General features: G+C 36.4%; 1 protein-coding gene across 1 annotated transcript in view; it reads right to left on the bottom strand.

Annotated features, from left to right (window-relative positions):
* Nucleotides 1-17,881, bottom strand: part of Acss3 (acyl-CoA synthetase short chain family member 3) — a 153,096-nt gene that overhangs the window by 26,119 nt on the left and 109,096 nt on the right. The window contains exon 10 of the mRNA XM_020173069.2: nt 2,706-2,801. Within this exon, the coding sequence (XP_020028658.2) occupies nt 2,706-2,801 (96 nt within the window). The remainder of the gene's footprint in view (nt 1-2,705; nt 2,802-17,881) is intronic.

Here is a 17,881-nt window from a genome sequence, read left to right as displayed (position 1 = left end):
CAAACATGCTGATAATTTCCTAATCTGTGTTTGTGCCCACTTATACCCATTAAATAAATTAAGAATATTTAAAATGTTTATCTTTTCAAAAATTAAAGGAAGTAGTTTTAAAACACAGTAAAAATTTTACACAAAATAAAAATAAGGCATTTTAAATGCATGGAAAACTCCTTGTTCTGACTTAAGACAATATCCACTTGTGAGATTTAAATTGGATTATATTTAATCTTCCTAAATATTGTGTTATTTTGATAAAACCTTGAAAGCATTTATATCAAAACTGGGATACACATTCCATAACCCGCAAACTAAACATGGTATGAATCATCACCATCTGGGTTGAAGGAATTCCTTACGTGGCTCCCTTTATCCAGAGCATCTCACCGTAAGCAGCCGTGGGAAGAGAACATTGTTCCCAGAAAAAAAGTGCTCCCTTTTTTGTGTTTCTGGAGCTCTTTGTTTTATAGCACTATTTTGATTAATTAGTAGAGTTATAGGTATTTGTATCTCACTAGAGTATGAGTTCGTTAGGTGTGGAGATCAGATCTACTTCATCTTTGTTTCCCCAAATCCCAGGACAGCAGCCACATGACTACATGTCGGGAGTATGGTCTATTACCCTTTCAGTTTTCTTGCTTACAAAATGAATGTAATTCCCTTCTCATTTTGTTGGAATCAGAATTACTTGGAAAAAATGTATATAAAATGATAAGCTTGCATAACGGTACTCAATGAATGTGAAATTGAGTATTATCACATTGTATTGAATTTTCTTCCACACAGAAAGGGTTTCTCATTCCTTGCCTGGAGTATCCTGCTTTTTATTCCAATATTGGATATTGCATGATGCCTTCAAATCTCTGAATAACCACAGAGCATGAAAATCTTCAGTCATAAAATCACTGGTTCCTCAAGTATAGAAGTCTCACTTTGTCTGTGTGGGAGCCAATGGCTTGCAGACAAAGAGAAACTTCTACATTGAAGTTCCATGAGGCATCAAAGCTTAACTCTTTCTTACAACTGGACATAAAAATGGAACTGAAGTACTAAGGGAGAAATGTGCTTAATGTCTCCCACAATCAGCAACCCCTAAAAATGTCCCAACACAAAGGCTATTTTCTGATAAAAGGAACACGGTGACAGAACTGTTCAAATGGAAGATTTTACTAAATCTGGTTTCACCTTCTTGTGGCTAGAGAAGTCACTGACTTCACAGAATAATAACAGAAAAAAATCTGCCCTGAATAAAACAATCTAAAATGTGCTTTTTTTTTCACAAATATATCGATAGATTAAACTAAAAGACTCATAGTTCCTTTAAAAGGCATTGTCCAGGAAGTAAAATACAATATTTTGGTTGGAGAAGCAAAAGACAAATCTCTAAATTTTATAATTTATATGCAAATAGGAAGCATATGTTAAAAGTCATATTGTCCCTATAGTTAGCTTTTCCTCATAAACCTATTAAGCTAAATGGTATGACCTTACACAATCACATAACCTCTGTGCCTCATTTTTCTCTTCTGTAGAATGAATATGTGAAAATCAAGTCTGTTCCCTCTGGTTTCTCTGAAATACTTGCAGCACTACTTGCTAAGACTTAATTTCATCTTTCTATTTGCAGGCAGTGCTTTGTTGTGCAACGTCACAATTTAGCAGGCCTAGAAAGTCCATGAAATTATGATTCTTATTTATGCATATGAATGTTTGAAAAGTTAGATAACTTATATAAATCTCTAGAGAGTGGAATGCAAGGGAAATTATTAGCTATTATGATCACTATAATAAATTTAAGAACAAATATTGAGAGGATATCTCTTTGTCACAAATCCAGCTTTAAAGAAATGTTTTCTTTTAGAAGCCTTATTCTTTGTATTTACTTTTAGCTAACAAGGCTCAAAGGCCTTGTCATCATTCTTATATTAAAAGGTAGAATGCATCATAGAAGAAACTGCAGCTTTTGTAATAAACACAAGGAAATAAAAACAGCAAAATACAATCGTTTGCCTTGTCCTGAGTATCTGTCCAGCTGTGCTACTCAGCTAAAGTTGTTTCATCTCTCTGGACAGCAACTTATTCATCTCTAAGTGATTGTAGTCTCTAAATTAAATATACTTCAGCATGAAATGAAGTAAGTATTCTGTATGTAGTAATTTCACACCATATTCTTAAGATGCCTTATTAATTGATATATTCCTGGCTATTAAAGATAACTAAAACATGTCTCTAGAAGCTCACAGCATTACCATAGCAAAAATTAAGGCATTCTTGGCATACTGGGGTTTTGAACTCAGGGTCTCAAGTGCTCTACCACTTGAGCCATGCATCCAGTCTTTTTTTGCTTTTCTTATATTTAAGGTAGGGTCACACACTTTTTGTCAAGGCTGGTCTCAGTTCTATTTATGCCTCCCACATAGCTGGGATTACAGATGTGTACCACCATGCCCCATTTGGTCTTGGTAACATTTTTTTGACTGGGCTGGCCTGCAACTGCAATTCTCCTATCTCTGCCTCTTAAATAGTTGAGATTACAGGCATGAGCCACAGTGCCTGGGCCAAGGCATTTGCTTTTAATACAAGGGATTCATTTAATCAAATGAATACTAAGCATCTAGCATGTTTCATGAAATGTGGTACACACTAGGTGCAGGAAACAACAAATTTATTAATATTACATATTTCAAATCACCAGGGTCATTTCTCACCATTGTATCCAGGAACACATTTTCCTGCTTGCCCTGGTGGAGGTGTTTTAGAGTTACCTAATCCAATGCATGATGCTGTAATTGGGGATCCAGTCTCTGGAGAAAGAAATACAATGTGTCAATTAGCGTTTCAATGTTGGATTAAAAAGTTTCTTCAGTACATGAATACTGTATCCCACCCTAGATTGCTTCATGACTTAATTACATTAGGAATACATGCAAAGTGCAAATGTATTATTTAAAAATGGAAAAATCCAGCAATTTTAATGCATCTACAGATTTAAACTTAAGGATACACATTTGGAATGATTTTTAGAGCAGTGTGTCTTATAAGGAAAAGAGAGGCTGCTCAGTAGTTCTCAGTGGTGAGCAGGAAGCATGAGGCATAGAGAAATACATGATCATGAGGTTTTGCAACACACATTAGAAGCTGAATGATCACTAGAAAAGATGCTGTCTCATGACTCATTAAAGTTATGTTTATCATTGTAAATTTGAACTGTGTGCTAAATATTTATGGTATCTGTAGTTTGTTCTCTGGAATAAATTACCTAAAGATTTTTTAAACATATGTGAATAATATCATGCTCAAATTTTCTAAGATCTATACTTGCCTGGAGACCTTGCATCTCAAGCCTTGTTTATCAATGCTTTATCAGTTTGTTCCCATTTGTTTCAATTTGCTCCTGGATGTCTACAAGCCCCCAAACATAGGAAAGCAGGTAGGTGTGGTATTTTATCAACCATAAATTTACAATTAGCCTACATAGATTAATAAAAGTATTAACTTTGTTTCCTCTAACTCAAAAATAATAGCCAGCATAATAGCAGCTATTACTTAATAACTATCAATTCTGAAATCAATTATTTTTCATGGAAGAATGTATTTGTTATTCATAAATGCAAATTTGAGGTTAAGAGAGTGTTTTAGATAAGAGGACATAAAGTGAAAAGTCTGGGAACTTCAAGATTTAACATAATACACACAAAAATACACATGCACACACCTAGGGAATTTAATTGCTAAATCACTCATGCCCAAAGTAATCCAAAATTTGAGGAACACCCATCATCCTAAGCAGCAGAATGTATTCCTTCCACCACAAACTTTACTACAATTTTCCATATACTTGTATGATTTAGAATGATGGGAAGGATTTATTACTGTTGTTTACTTCCAGAGTAGTTTAGTTCATGATATACATTTTGCGGTTTGTGGCTCATCTGACATCAATAACAAAAACTGGACTCTTGAGCAGTAAAATGTAGTTCTTAAGTCACAATCTAGTGCTTAAGTTGCTAAGCCCTATTGTCACTGCTGAGGACAATCAGCAAGTAATCAGAACAAACATTTCTGATGTCTGATGGTGAACAAAGAGTTCACAAATATTTTTATACCATGACAAAAAAAATGGGATGTATAATATGAAATAGCATTCCATAACCATGCAACACTACTGTCCATTTCCCCCTCAGCATAAAGTATAGAAGAAAATTAGAAGTAGCAACAAGAAGCAAACTTAAAGAGTGATGTTCTTAAAGAAAGACATAAAGGAAGCATAAATTCTGTTCTATACAGAAGCAAAAGTTACCAGAACACGTTAGGAAAGAAGACAGCCCTTGAAAGTGCTTCTTTTTCTCTTCCAAAATTGGTGGAAGGCAGTGTTAAAGTCAACCTGTTTAAAACATATTTCCTACTAAGTTTAGTTTATCACAAGGGCACTCCCTATCATCTGGAGTTCAAATTCTCTACAGTTCTTAACACAAGGCCTCCAAACTTTCGATAGATGTTTCTAGAATCTACAAATGTAGTAACTATGACTCTAGTACCTACTAAAGGTTCTAGTGCCTGCCCCCTAATAGATAAGCAAACAAAAAACACTTCATAACAACAAAGCTCAAGCTGTACCATTCTTTGTCCCAGCTCAGTGTGGATTCTTAGAAATGAAGTCAGCACTCTGTTCTTCTTATCCATGGGGAGAAAAGGAGTCTGAGATGGTAATAATATCTACTCTTAAATAAAGACACAGGAAAGGTTAAGTAAAGTGCTATCAGTAGCCACTGCCTAGGTAACCTGACATACATAGCTCCTGACAGTTTTAGCAACACTGAGCAGAGATTATTTATTTATAATATTTTAACCTTCGGCTGTTATACTAGTTTATGATTACAAGACTGGTATGAAAAGCATATTTTTAAATAGTTTACTTGACCCCTAATTTTAAGGGTGATGAAAAAGATGGTCCATTCAGGTTACTTGAAATAGATAAGGTAAGTTTATGCTCTGAACATCAGGAATTCAGTTATACTGTTGACCTTATGTTGATATTTATTTAGGAGTTACAAAAAGAACCATTGCTAATGACATGCTGAAGATAAATCAGACAAAATGGCAGCTCCTAGGATGCTGCGGTAAGAAAGAGGACAAAAGCAGAATGGGAAAGACCATATTAGGCACTTTGGTTTCCTCTCTTAGTACCTCTGAACATTTTGGGACCCAAGGACTGACCCATTTGGCACACAAGCACATACACATGTGCCCACACATTCAAAGCACAGCCTTGATTTCCATCTCGCAAACTGGTCCAAGTGCAGAACAGACTTCTGGTTAGAGAAAGTCCCCTGGAATGCTGCAATCCTTAACTGAAATCCTAAGCACTCCCAAAGCCCCATTTAAAAGGTGATCTAAAAACATCTGCTTCACACTTTCCAGATTATAATTAACTGGCTAGCAGTTATCTAAGGAGACAGGAAATCCTGATGTCATCTTGTGATTGGGAAATAGCTACATTAAACAAACCAGAACACTCTCTTTGATGAAGAGAATTGGAAACTTCCTTTGGAGAAATCTTTACAAAGTTATCTAGCCTTGGAAACAAAATGCTCAATGAATCACCAGATTAATTTCTTTGATAAAAGACAACCAGGAAGAGATGCAAAGAATTGAAGGGTGTAAGGAAATGCCACGTTGGCCCATTTATCTCATGCTGCATTAGAAGTAAAAGAGAAACCACTTTTTTTTTTAAGGCCAAATCTCAGTGTTTCTTCTGCTTAGTCTACTTAATTGCATGGTGAGTTGTTAACAAACTGAATTTTCTTAAAAACTTCTAACTCTACAGGAGAAAAGGGAAGAGAACAAATAATTAATATTTTTTTCAAATATGAACTGTGCTATACAGAGTGAAAGTGATTTTTATTTATATTCTTATATTTAATTCAAGTACAATACTGTAGGAAGAAAAGGAAATATTTTTCATATGTCAAATACTGAGACATAGTCAATAAAATTTAAACAATTTTTCCTTTTCCATATAGTTACTCCAAATAAGAAGATAAATGGAATAGACAGACATCACTTCTGCACTCCCATGTAGAATACAAAGGTGAGTAGGTAATAGAAATTGCCCAAACCATGTTTCAATAGAGGAAGGAAACTCCTGCAACAGGAAAGCATCCCAATGTCTTATATTTGCACATGTAAGCAACGGTGTTATAAATCACCCATTAGCAAATCTCTATTGGGCAGCTACCAAGTGTTAGGAGCTGTTGATAGAACTGGGGTACAGCAATAAACCAATGTCACCCAAACTCCTACCATGACAGAATCCACTTTCTGGTACAATAATACAAAGATAAAGAGCAGGAATATTAAACCAAAGTAAAATAAAGAAAAAGGAAGCATAGATGGAGTGAACTGTCATGGAAGAGTGAAATTTTATACTGGTTGAATGAGAAAGACCTCCCTGAGAAGGTGACATTTGAGTAAAACACCAGAAACAAATGAGGATATGTAACACAGATATCTAGAGAAAAATCTAAAAGGAAAGAACTTCAATGCAAAGGTCCTGAAGTAGGTTTATTTCTAGGGTATTTGAGAACAATTGGGTCACTAGTGCTTTTGAACAGAATTCATGAGCAAAACAGGAATAAGGTCAGAGAGATAGTGAGGAGACAGATAATGTAAGATTTTCAAAATCATAAGACCTTAAACTTTTAGTCTGTGGAATGTTGCAAGCCAAAGAGGGTTTTTGAGCATATATAATTTCTTTAAATATTTGCATATCATTCAGGTTCTATGACCATATTTATTTTATTTGGGCTTCCAGAGAGATGAGTGAGATAAAAAGCAGAGACATTCAGAAACTATACTAGAATAAATTGGTTAAGAGGCAGTGTGGCTTCTTGAACATCAGGAATTAATTCAGGAGGAGAATTCACAAGATTGACAGGATGAATAAGGTTCAATTAGGTGGTAGATGGGAGACAGATTGTATGAGTAGATGATCCACACAAACCAAAGACAATCATTTTTGTTCTGTGTCTCCTCTCTTAAGTTGGGATCACTTTGATCACTTTGGTTGTGATACTATGAAGTTTCCAGGTACTGTAATCTTCCAGGCACTCTCTGGAACCCTTTAGCCGCCATGTGCAACAGATGTCTCACTATCCAGAATTCACTGCTTGCAGGGATCCTGTCCACAATCCTAGATAAGATTAGCCTTTCAGTCATCCCCAGTCATGAGAATAAAGCTGCCTAATACCCTCCAAAGCAGCCACCTCACCACTGAACACTGTCCAAATTATTTTGTCTATAGTATATGGAGTACCACATCCACACAATCACGAGATACAGTCTTTGTGTTAAGCCACTAGGTTTTGGTGTAATTTTTTAAAATGTAGCAATAGATACATAAGACATTTGTCACTAAAATGTTTTCTCAATGATATAGTGTAATTTTCAAAAATAATTTTATATGCAGTTACACACAGACATTGTCTACCCTGCAGGTAAAATCAGCTTCTATTTCCTATATGCTAACAAGTCATTTCTAACTGTGGGGCCAAACAGGACAGTCCCTGACATTTCATGTTCAAGAAATGTTTGCTGACTAATAAATACACATTTCTAACATGTTATGAATTTAGTCTCCAAAGTCCATTATTAAGGTCAGGGCTTTTTTAAAAAATAGCAAATCACAGAATGCAACCTACAAATGAACCACAAAAGAGACATAGATGACCTTGAGAAGAGAAATACTATATGTTGCTGTTATAATTCTATTAAAAACTCTTATTTCTGAAATGATATTCAAAGGGAACTCCTTTAATAATATATTCTACTCTGAATGATATTTCTTTCCTTGGGGGGAGTTGGTAAGGAAGTGCTAAGGTAGAATGACATCCAAATAGAAGTAGCAGCATAAGTAAAGGTTTACAAATGACACCATCAAGGAATTTAAGTTATTCATCAGAGCAAAGCCTGGAAATGGCCAGTAGACTAAGGAAAATGAAGAAAGACAAAGTAAAAAAAGTGAACAGAGGCAAAATATTAAGTGCCTTCTATGCCATGTTAAGAAAGCTAGATGTTTGTTCCAAGAAAACAATGGGGAAACACAGAGTTTAACAGAGGCAATTTGCTCTGAATTACTTTGTAAACAACTCTCCTCCTCAGAAAGATCTCCTACAGCATTAAAATAAAATCCCAACCCATAATAATAAGTCAGTTAGATGATGGTGGTCTGCAACCATGGAAGACAAAACCAAACTTGAGCTATACCCTGAAACAAAAGGTCTTGGTAATTGTTAGGATATGAGAAGATGTCTAGGTTAAACTCAAAGGTTTTGGTTCTCAAATTAAAGTCAACACAGAAAGAAGAGTAGATTGGAGTGAGGGTTCAGAGAAAGGATCTGACGTCATGTTCAAAAGTCCAGCTCTGTAAATAAGAGCACCTTCTGCATCTGGCGTTCTTCTATTTTGTCTCTAAAGTGGTTTTATAAACACCACAATTAGGCAATCTGGATGTAGAAGTTGGTAGCCCATGTTGAAAGCTGGAAATAAATCAATTCAGCAGCCTGGTGCTGCTGACTCATATCAGAGCATCATGGTGGCCAGAGAGGCAATTTGTAAAGAAATCATTCTCTCCACCTCTGAATCTGCAGAGTAAACTATAAATAACTTGAATGGTGGTAACAAAAAGAAAGCAGAAATAGTGAGATGTATACTGGTGAAAGAAAATCAATTTAATCTTTGTGTTCAAAAGATGGTACTATTATAGTTTAAAATAATTCAAAGCAACCAAACTTGTATTAGAAACAGACCATTAATTTGAGCTGTGAGACAGTGGTCTTATCCTATTCCCTTACCAGAACACCATAGATGACTCAGTGATGAAGCCCATAAATAACCTGCAGTTCAATTAGATAAGAAATGCTGAATTAATGAAGGCACAAGGTGCAACATATGAAGAAAGAACCCTGAATTGCACAAAACAATAGGAGCTCTGTTGTAATGTTAATGAGCTAGTTGAATTTAGGAAATTAAACTCTCTATGGTTATATCCTAAACTTTGCTAAATCTTGAGTATCTATAGCCAGGATGATAAAGTCCTTTACACTCATGAAGGGCTATTCACAGAAAGGATAGGAAACAGAAAATGTTTATTCTGTTTCACTCTAAATAGAGCTGATACATTATAAATTTTCTTGAATCTGGAGTACCTAAGGGCCAGAATGTCAAGGACAACCCTTACATTCATGAAGGGTTATTCATGGACAAAATAAGAAAACTGAATTAATAGCTATTGACTATTGAATCTAGCCTAGGAACTCTATTTGTTTGTTTGTATGTATTTCACTTCATTTTAAAGCTTTCTATTATGCTCATGAGGAAACATCTGAGCAGAGGATCAAGGACTTGGCCTGTGGCTGTAGTCAGTGACTGAACCAGGATCTAAACTCAGCCCTATTAGGATTCAGCATAACATTTTGCTACTCACCTTGTTTTTCCAAAGTGCATAGTCACTTGCTCTTTTCAAAATTAAGACTAACAGCAGAAGAGGAATTGGAAACTATTTTGTGGAACCAATGCAAGGGTTTACATGACTCAGGAGGGATCAAATTTTCATAAAATAAGATCCCGCAAGGAAAGTTTAGAAACTCTTGTTCTAGTAAAGGTATATAAAAACATGACAAATTTTCACCTTTCCAGGGTGGGTTATGTGTGATCCTTGCCAAGGGCAGAAGAATTAGCATAGAAGATATTTCAAAGACCAAACTAAGTATATTAATCAATTTCTCAGTGTTTAGTCTCTTGTCAAAACATTATAGCTAATATAAAAACAAGTACAAATAGTGATTCTAAAAAACAAGTATACATCTCCAAGCCAACTAATGTAATCACATTTTTAAAAAAGAAGTCAGCATGATGTTCTTTCTACATCATAATGCTATAAAGATGAAAATATCTGATTCAATGACTTCTACTAGGTTCAGGAATTCATTTTCAGGTGGATTAATAATTTATAAACATTTATTCACTTTCAAGATGAAAGTCTTATCGAACTTGCCTTACACTTGATAAAAGATTATTCTTTCCACAAGCCAAATTCATATAGCTTACCTCTAAGCTCCTGTACTCAAATTATCAGTGAAAATCGCCACTTTAAACTAATGAAGTCTGCTCTAAATGAGAAAAAAAATACTGCTACCAGGCAACACTGATGACATCAAGACTTTTTTCCTCTCTCTCTCACCAGATGAAATAATGTCACAGCATCTCAAGGTGCACATTGCTGAGATGACATTGTGTATATATCAGGTTTTTTTCCCAACCACAACTTCTCATGATAAATTATCTAAAATATACTTTCTATGAATGACAAAATGATGAATTTATTTCTGACCATTAAGCTGTGAAAAACAAAAATGCACCTGATGGTAGCAATTCATTCATATTATTGTGAGACTCTTTGCATTCTACTACTTGAAAGTAGCCTAGGGCATCTATGAAGCCCACTTCATAGAGTAATGGCATTGCAGATCCAGTTCAACTCACCCTTTTAGTTCTGCAGTGTGCATTTCTCACAGGTTTAATCCATTGTCTTTGAATATACAGACATGTACTTCAAAAGGACTCTAACCACAGTGCAAATCTGATAGTCTCAGAAATTATAAGCAAAACTCAGAAGCATGGAATAGCAAAGAGCTAAAATTACAAGGAAATTTTATTTTGATTATGTATAGAAATACTTTGCTCACAGATATGCAACCAGAGGAATATTTGTTAACGGCTACTGGGACCCAATACACAGAGAACAAGTTTATAAATAATTAATGTCCTCAAGGTAAAGTCACCAAGAAGACACTTTCCCTACTGCTATGCCAGTCATATACATCTATGCCTTAGCTCTAAGAAGGTATTTTTGCAGTAAAATTTACAAGATTTTTCACAGGGGCACAAGATAAGTATATTTAAATGGTATGAAAAGCACACACCTAGCACATAGTGGTAAAATGAAAAAAAAAAAAAAGCATGAGTTGTAAAGCATGCAATGCTGAATTCCAGGAATGAAGTAAGCTAAACTTAGAACTGCAGGCCAATAAGTTGACATCCCTTTGCAATAAGTATGTCAACATGGACACAAGTAAACCCAATGTCTGAGAATCCAAGGGTAATAAAGGAAGACAATGATCCAGAAAAAGAAGTGTCTTAGACTTTGAAACTATACCTATCAAATTCTCAGATACTTCACAATCATTACTTAGAAGGACTAATTAGAGTTGTGGGGACATCCAAGATGGTGACTAGGGCATAGAAGCAGACAACATGAGTTCCGAGACTCCAAAACCTCTCTGAGATGCTGGAGCCACATTTGGCAGAAATAAAGCAGCAAGGAGAATCAAAACTTTGACATCCTGAACCCCCTCACCCATGGAAAGCTTCTCCATGCCACATTACGCTGAGAAAACAAGAGGGCTGCCGAGCTACCAGACCCTGGCTCCAAATCTGCTTGGGAGACATTCGGCAGACCAAAGGTGAGCACCAAGCATCATGCAGTTTTCCCCCAGCCACCCCTGGGACAAACCAGCATAGTCCCCTGGGCAGACTGACTCCAACCCCACCCACAAGAAAAAAAAACTGAACAATAAACAAGGAACTGAAAACTAACACACAGCAGAGGGATGGAGTTGCCAAACATGCACTGGAGAAAGGGTGAGGGGTAAGGAGCTGATCTTCTTTCAATAAACAAAGGCTGGAAAGGCAGAAGGGCCAACAGCAGGCAGGTGATAAGCCACTGCCTGAAATAGGGCAGATAGCTATCCACAAAGCTCATCTCCTGAGCCAGTGAGCAAAATCCAAAGTCAAACGAAACCACAAAATTGAAAAATAATCAGCAAACCATCACAACAGGCTGACAGCATGGGACTAGATGATGGATCACTAACCTTCCCCAGAGAAAGGGGGCAAGGCAAAGAAACAAGCCCCCAGTAATAAAGCACAATGAAAACCCAACTCCAAAGCAGGACAGCTGGTGGGCTACACGGCTGATTCTGGAACCTGAGGACAACATACAACTTAAAATGTCACACCCCATCGAGGGACAAGATGACCAAGCAGCTGCCACTGAAAGACAGAAGGAAAAAAAAAAAAACTACCCAACCACCTGGTGAGACTACGACAGAGCTTCTGGTTAAATACCAACACCAGGATTGGATGCTGGAGGAGTAACACCAGAACTCAAACTAAGACTAAAATTCTATTGTTCTTGAACCTGGAATTTTTTGATTGTTTGTTTGTTCTGTTTCTTATCTGTTTGTTCAACTCTCCCTGTTGATTATTTTGGCTTTTTTTTTTGATGTTAGTTTTATTATTGTGAATTAACAAATACTAAATTACACCCAGACAAGGGACAGACACTTAGCTAAAAACCCAATACAGCCACAAAACAAAATTAAACCAACAGAAAGAAAACAGGTGATTGAAATCACCAACTAGCCTGTCAAGAACATAGTTGCACAGTACCAAGTGGAGCAATGGGAAAATGAAAAAGAGATGGAAACCATTTTTCCCCGAAAATAATTTAATACAGGATTCAGAGGTCAATACAGTTTCAGACTCCAAATAAACAAAGATAAATGACACCAAGGAACCCAAAGATGTCCATAAGAACACAATTAAAGAAGAAATCCTGCAGGTAGTCACTGAGAATTTCATGGAGATGTTACTAGACATGGTTAAACAAAACGTACAAGAGGCACTCAAGAAATTCCAAGACAACAAAAATAAAGAATATGAGAAGACACAGAAACAAATAAATGAAATCATAGGAGCCCTAAATACACACCAAAGTGAAACAGAGAACATTATAAATAGATAAATAAATGAATTAAAGATGAAAATAGAAAATATTAAAGAGGAAGCCACCCATGATATGGAAAACTCAGAAAAAAAGAATGAAACAGGAATACACAACACGGTGGAGGACCACTCCAGCAGACTAAAAGAAGGAGAAGACAGAATCTCAGAACTTGAAGATAAAATGGAAATTAAAGGAAAAATTGAAGAGCTATTAGTCAAACAACTCAAGACCTGCGAAAGGAATATGCAAGAATTCACCAACTCCATCAAAGACCAAACCTGAGAATCATGGGCATTGAAGAAGAAGAGGTGCAAGCCAAAGGGATATGCAATATATTTAACAAAATAATAACAGAAAATTTCCCAAACCTAGAGAAAACCATGCCCATTCAGGTATAGGAAGCCTCCAGGACACCAAACAGATTTGACCAAAATAGAACTACCCCACTACATATTATCATGAAAACAACAAGCACAGAGAATAGAAAAAGAATACTGAAGCTTGTAAGAGAGAAAAAACAAATAACATACAAAGGTAAACCCATAAAAATCACAGCAGAAGATTTCTCAACAGAAATCTTAAAAGCGAGAAGGGCATGGAGTGAGGTATTCCGGGCACTAAATGAAAACAACTTCAACCCTAGGATACTCTACCCAGCAAAACTTCATCATTCAAACTAGATGGAGCAAAAAATCTTCCATGATAAGCAGAAACTAGAGCAATATATGAACACCAAGCCACCACTACAAAGATTCTTCAAACAAAATAATGAGAGGACAGGCAACACCAAACCACAGGAGAAGAAAAGACAAGGAACCAAAGAGAAACATTAATTCAGCTGCACACCATCAAACCCTTAAATAACAAAAACAACTAATGAGAGGAATCACCACATACTTATCAATATTAACATTGAATGTTAATGGACTTAACTCGCCCATCATAAGACACCATATGGCAAACTGGATTAAAAAGGAAGATCCAATAATCTGTTGTTTACAGGAGACCCAATTCACTGACAGAAACAAGCACTAGCTTAGGGTGAAAGGCTGGAAGAAGATTTACCAAGCCATTGGTCCCCAAAGACAGGCAGAAGTAGCAATACTTATCTCAGACAAAGTAGACTTCAAACTTACATTGATCAAATGAGATAAAGAAGGACACCCCATACTAATAAAAGAGCAAATACACCAAAAGAAAATAACAATTATCAACCTATATGCACCCATCCTCAGTGCACCCAATTTCATGAAACATACTCTGAAGGAACTAAAAACACATATAGACTCCAACACAGTGGTAGTGGGAGACTTTAATATCCCCCATCACCAATAGATAGGTCATCCAAACAAAACATCAATAAGGAAATTCTAGAACTAAATCACACCATAGATCAAATGGACAGAGCTCATAGCTACAGAATATTTCATCCAACTTCCCCACAATATACATTCTTCTCAGCAGCCCATGGAACCTTCTCCAAAATTGATCATATCTTAGGGCACAAAACAAGCCTCAGCAAATATAAGAAAACAGAAATAATCCCATGCATTCTGTCTGATCACAATGCATTAAAACTAGAACTCAACAACAAAAACAACAGCAGAAAACATGCAAACAATTGGAAGCTGAACAACACATTGCTCAATGATCAGAATGAATCATTGAGCAATGTGTTGTGTCATCAATGAAATAAAAGAGGAAATTAAAAGGTTCCTGGAAGTTAATGAAAATGAAAACATGACCTACCAGAACTTATGGGACACAGGAAAGACAGTCCTGAGAGGAAAGTTTATGGCCATGAGTGCACATACTAAAAGGACAGAAAGACCTCAAATCTATGACCTAATGCTACACCTCAAACTCCTAGAAAAACAAGAAAAAGCAAATCATAAAACAAGCAGAAGGAGAGAAATAATAAAAATAAGGGCTGAAATCAATGAAATACAAACAAACAAGCAAAAAAAATCATACAAAAAAACCAATGAAACAAAAAGCTTGTTCTTTGAAAAAATAAATAAGATTAACAAACCCCTGGCAAACATGACTAAAATAAGGAGAGAAAAACCCCAAATCAGTACAATCAGAAATGCAAAAGAAGAGATAACAACAAACACCACGGAAATCCACGGAATCATCAGAGACTACTCTGAGAACCTATATTCCAATAAATTTGAAAAGCCTGAAGAAATGACAAATTTCTAGATACTTATGGCCACCCCAAATTGAACCAAGAGGATATTAATCACATGAATCTATTTATAACACAAAATGAAATTTAAGCAGCGATAAAGAGTCTCCCAAATAAGGAAGTCCAGGACCTGATGGAGTCTCTGCTGAATTCCATCAGACCAACTCTCCTCAAGCTTTCCCACAAAATAGAAAGTGAAGGAACACTGCCTAACTTATTTTATGAAGCCAGCATTCCATCATCCCAAAACCACACAGACACATCCAAAAAGGAGAACTATAGGCCAATCTCCTTAATGAACATCGATGCAAAAATCCTCAATAAAATAATAGCAAACTGAATCCAACAACCTATCAGAAAGATTATTCACCACAACCAAGTCGCTTTCATCTCAGGGATGCAGGGGTGGTTCAACATACACAAATCTATAAATGTAATACAACAGATTAATAGAACCAAAGACAAAAACCAGTTGATCATTTCAATAGATGCAGAAAAAGTCTTCAACAAGATCCAACACCACTTCATGATAAAAGCTCTAAGAAAACTAGGAATGGAAGGAAAGTACCTCAACATTTAAAAGGCTATGTATGACAAACCTACACCAACATCCTACTTAATGGTGAAAAACTGAAACCATTTCCCCTAAAATCATGAAGGAGACAAGGGTGCCCACTATCTCCACTCCTATTCAACACAGTCATGGAACTCCTAGCCAGAGCAATTAGGCAAGAAGAAGAAATAAAAGGAATACAAATAGGTAAAGAAACTGTCAAAACATCTCTATTTGCAGACAATGTGATCCTATATCTTAAAGGCCCAAAATTCTACCCCAAAACTCCTAGACACCATAAGCAACTACAGCAAGGTGGCAGGATACAAAATCAACTTACAAAAATCATTTGGTTTTCTATACATCAACAATGAAAAAACTGAAAAAGAATATATGGAGACAATTCCATTTACAATAGCCTCAAAAAAAATCAAGCATCTAGGGTAAACTTAACAAAGGATGTGAGTGAATGATCTCTACATGGAGAACTACAAACCCCTGAAGAAAGAGATCGAGGAAAACTACAGAAGGTGGAGAGATCTCCCGTGCTCATGGATTGGTAGAATCAACATAGTAAAAATGTCTATACTACCAAAAGCAATCTACATGTTTAATGCAATTCCCATCAAAATCCCAATGACATTCATCACAGAGATTGAAAAATCTACCCTAAAATTCATCTGGAAACACAAGACACCACAAGTAGTCAAGGCAATACTCAGCAAAAAGAGCAATGCTGGAGGTATCACAATACCCGACTTCAAACTATATTACAAAGAAATAGCAGTAAAAACAGCATGGTACTGGCACAAAAACAGATATGAAGATCAGTGGAACAGAACAGAGGACCTTGATATGAATTCACACAGATATGCCCTCCTCATTTTGGACAAAAGCACCAAAGCCATATGATGGAGAAAAGACAGCCACTTCAACAAATGTTATCAGGAAAAGTGGTTATCTGCCTGCAAAAAGCTGAAACTAGATCCATGTTTATCATCCTGTACTAGTATCAGCTCAAAGTGGATCAGACCAGAAACTCTGAAGTTAGTACAGGAAAAAGTAGGGAATACTCTGGAAGCAATAGGTATAGGCAAGGACTTCCTCAATAGAACCCTAGCAACTCAGCAACTAAGAGAAAGGATGGACAAATAGGACTTCATAAAATTGAAAAGCTTCTGCACAACAAAAGAAATGGTCTCTAAACTGAAGAGACCACCCACAGATTGGAGAAAACATTTACCAGCAAAACATGAGACAAAGGACTGATAACCAGAATATACATGGAGCTCAAAAAACTAAAGTCTCCCAAAATCAATGAACCAATAAAGAAATGGGCAACTGAACTAAACAGAACCTTTTCAACAGAAGAAATTCAAAAAGCCAAAAAACACATGAAAAAATGCTCACCATCTCTGGCCATAAAAGAAATGCAAATCAAAACCACACTAAGATTCCACCTCACCCCTGTTAGAATAGCTATCATCAAAAAGACCACAAACAACAGGTGTTGGCAAGGATGTGAGGAAAAAGGAACCCTTGCACACTGCTGGTGGGAATGCAAGTTAGTGTAACCACTCTGGAAAACAGTATGGAGGCTTCTTAAAAAACTAAACATAGCTGCCATAGGATCCAGCAATCCCACTCCTAGGGATATACCCAAAGGAATGTGACTCAGGTTATTCCAGAGGCACCTGCACACCCATATTTATTGCAGCTCTATTCACAATAGCCAAGTTATGGAAACAGCCAAAATGCCCCAATACAGACGAATGGATTAGGAAAATGTGGTATTTATACACAATGGAGAATAATGAAATCTTATCATTCACAAGTAAATGGATGGAACTGGAGAACATCATTCTGAGCGAGGCTAGCCACACCCAGAAGACCAAAAATTGTATGTTCTCCCTCATATGCAGACTTTAGATCTAGGGCAAAGGCAGTAATGTTGTTGGACTTGGTCACACACTAAGGGGAGAACACCTACGGGAGGAATGGGGATAGATAGGAAACCCAAAACTTGAAAGTGTTTGATGTCCCCATTGCAGAAGAGCTAATACAGTACCCTTATAGTGACAGAGGCCACTATGTGAAGGTGACTGGGAAGTAGTGAAGAGGTCAGGTAGAGATTAATCAATTCGGGTTGTAATATAATTGTGTATGGAAGCAATGGTATAAATCTCTCTGAATAGCTATCCTTATCTCAACTAGCAAAAACACTATGTATTTCTTATTATTGCTTATGTCTACTCTTCAGCAAAACTGGAGAAGAGGGCAGAACAGGTTCGGC

Source organism: Castor canadensis, chromosome 8 (genome assembly GCF_047511655.1).
Source record: "Castor canadensis chromosome 8, mCasCan1.hap1v2, whole genome shotgun sequence".
NCBI classification, from domain to species: Eukaryota; Metazoa; Chordata; class Mammalia; order Rodentia; family Castoridae; genus Castor; species Castor canadensis.
The sequence above is the reverse complement of the archived record's forward strand: the minus strand, read 5'-3'. Positions and strand labels throughout refer to the sequence as shown.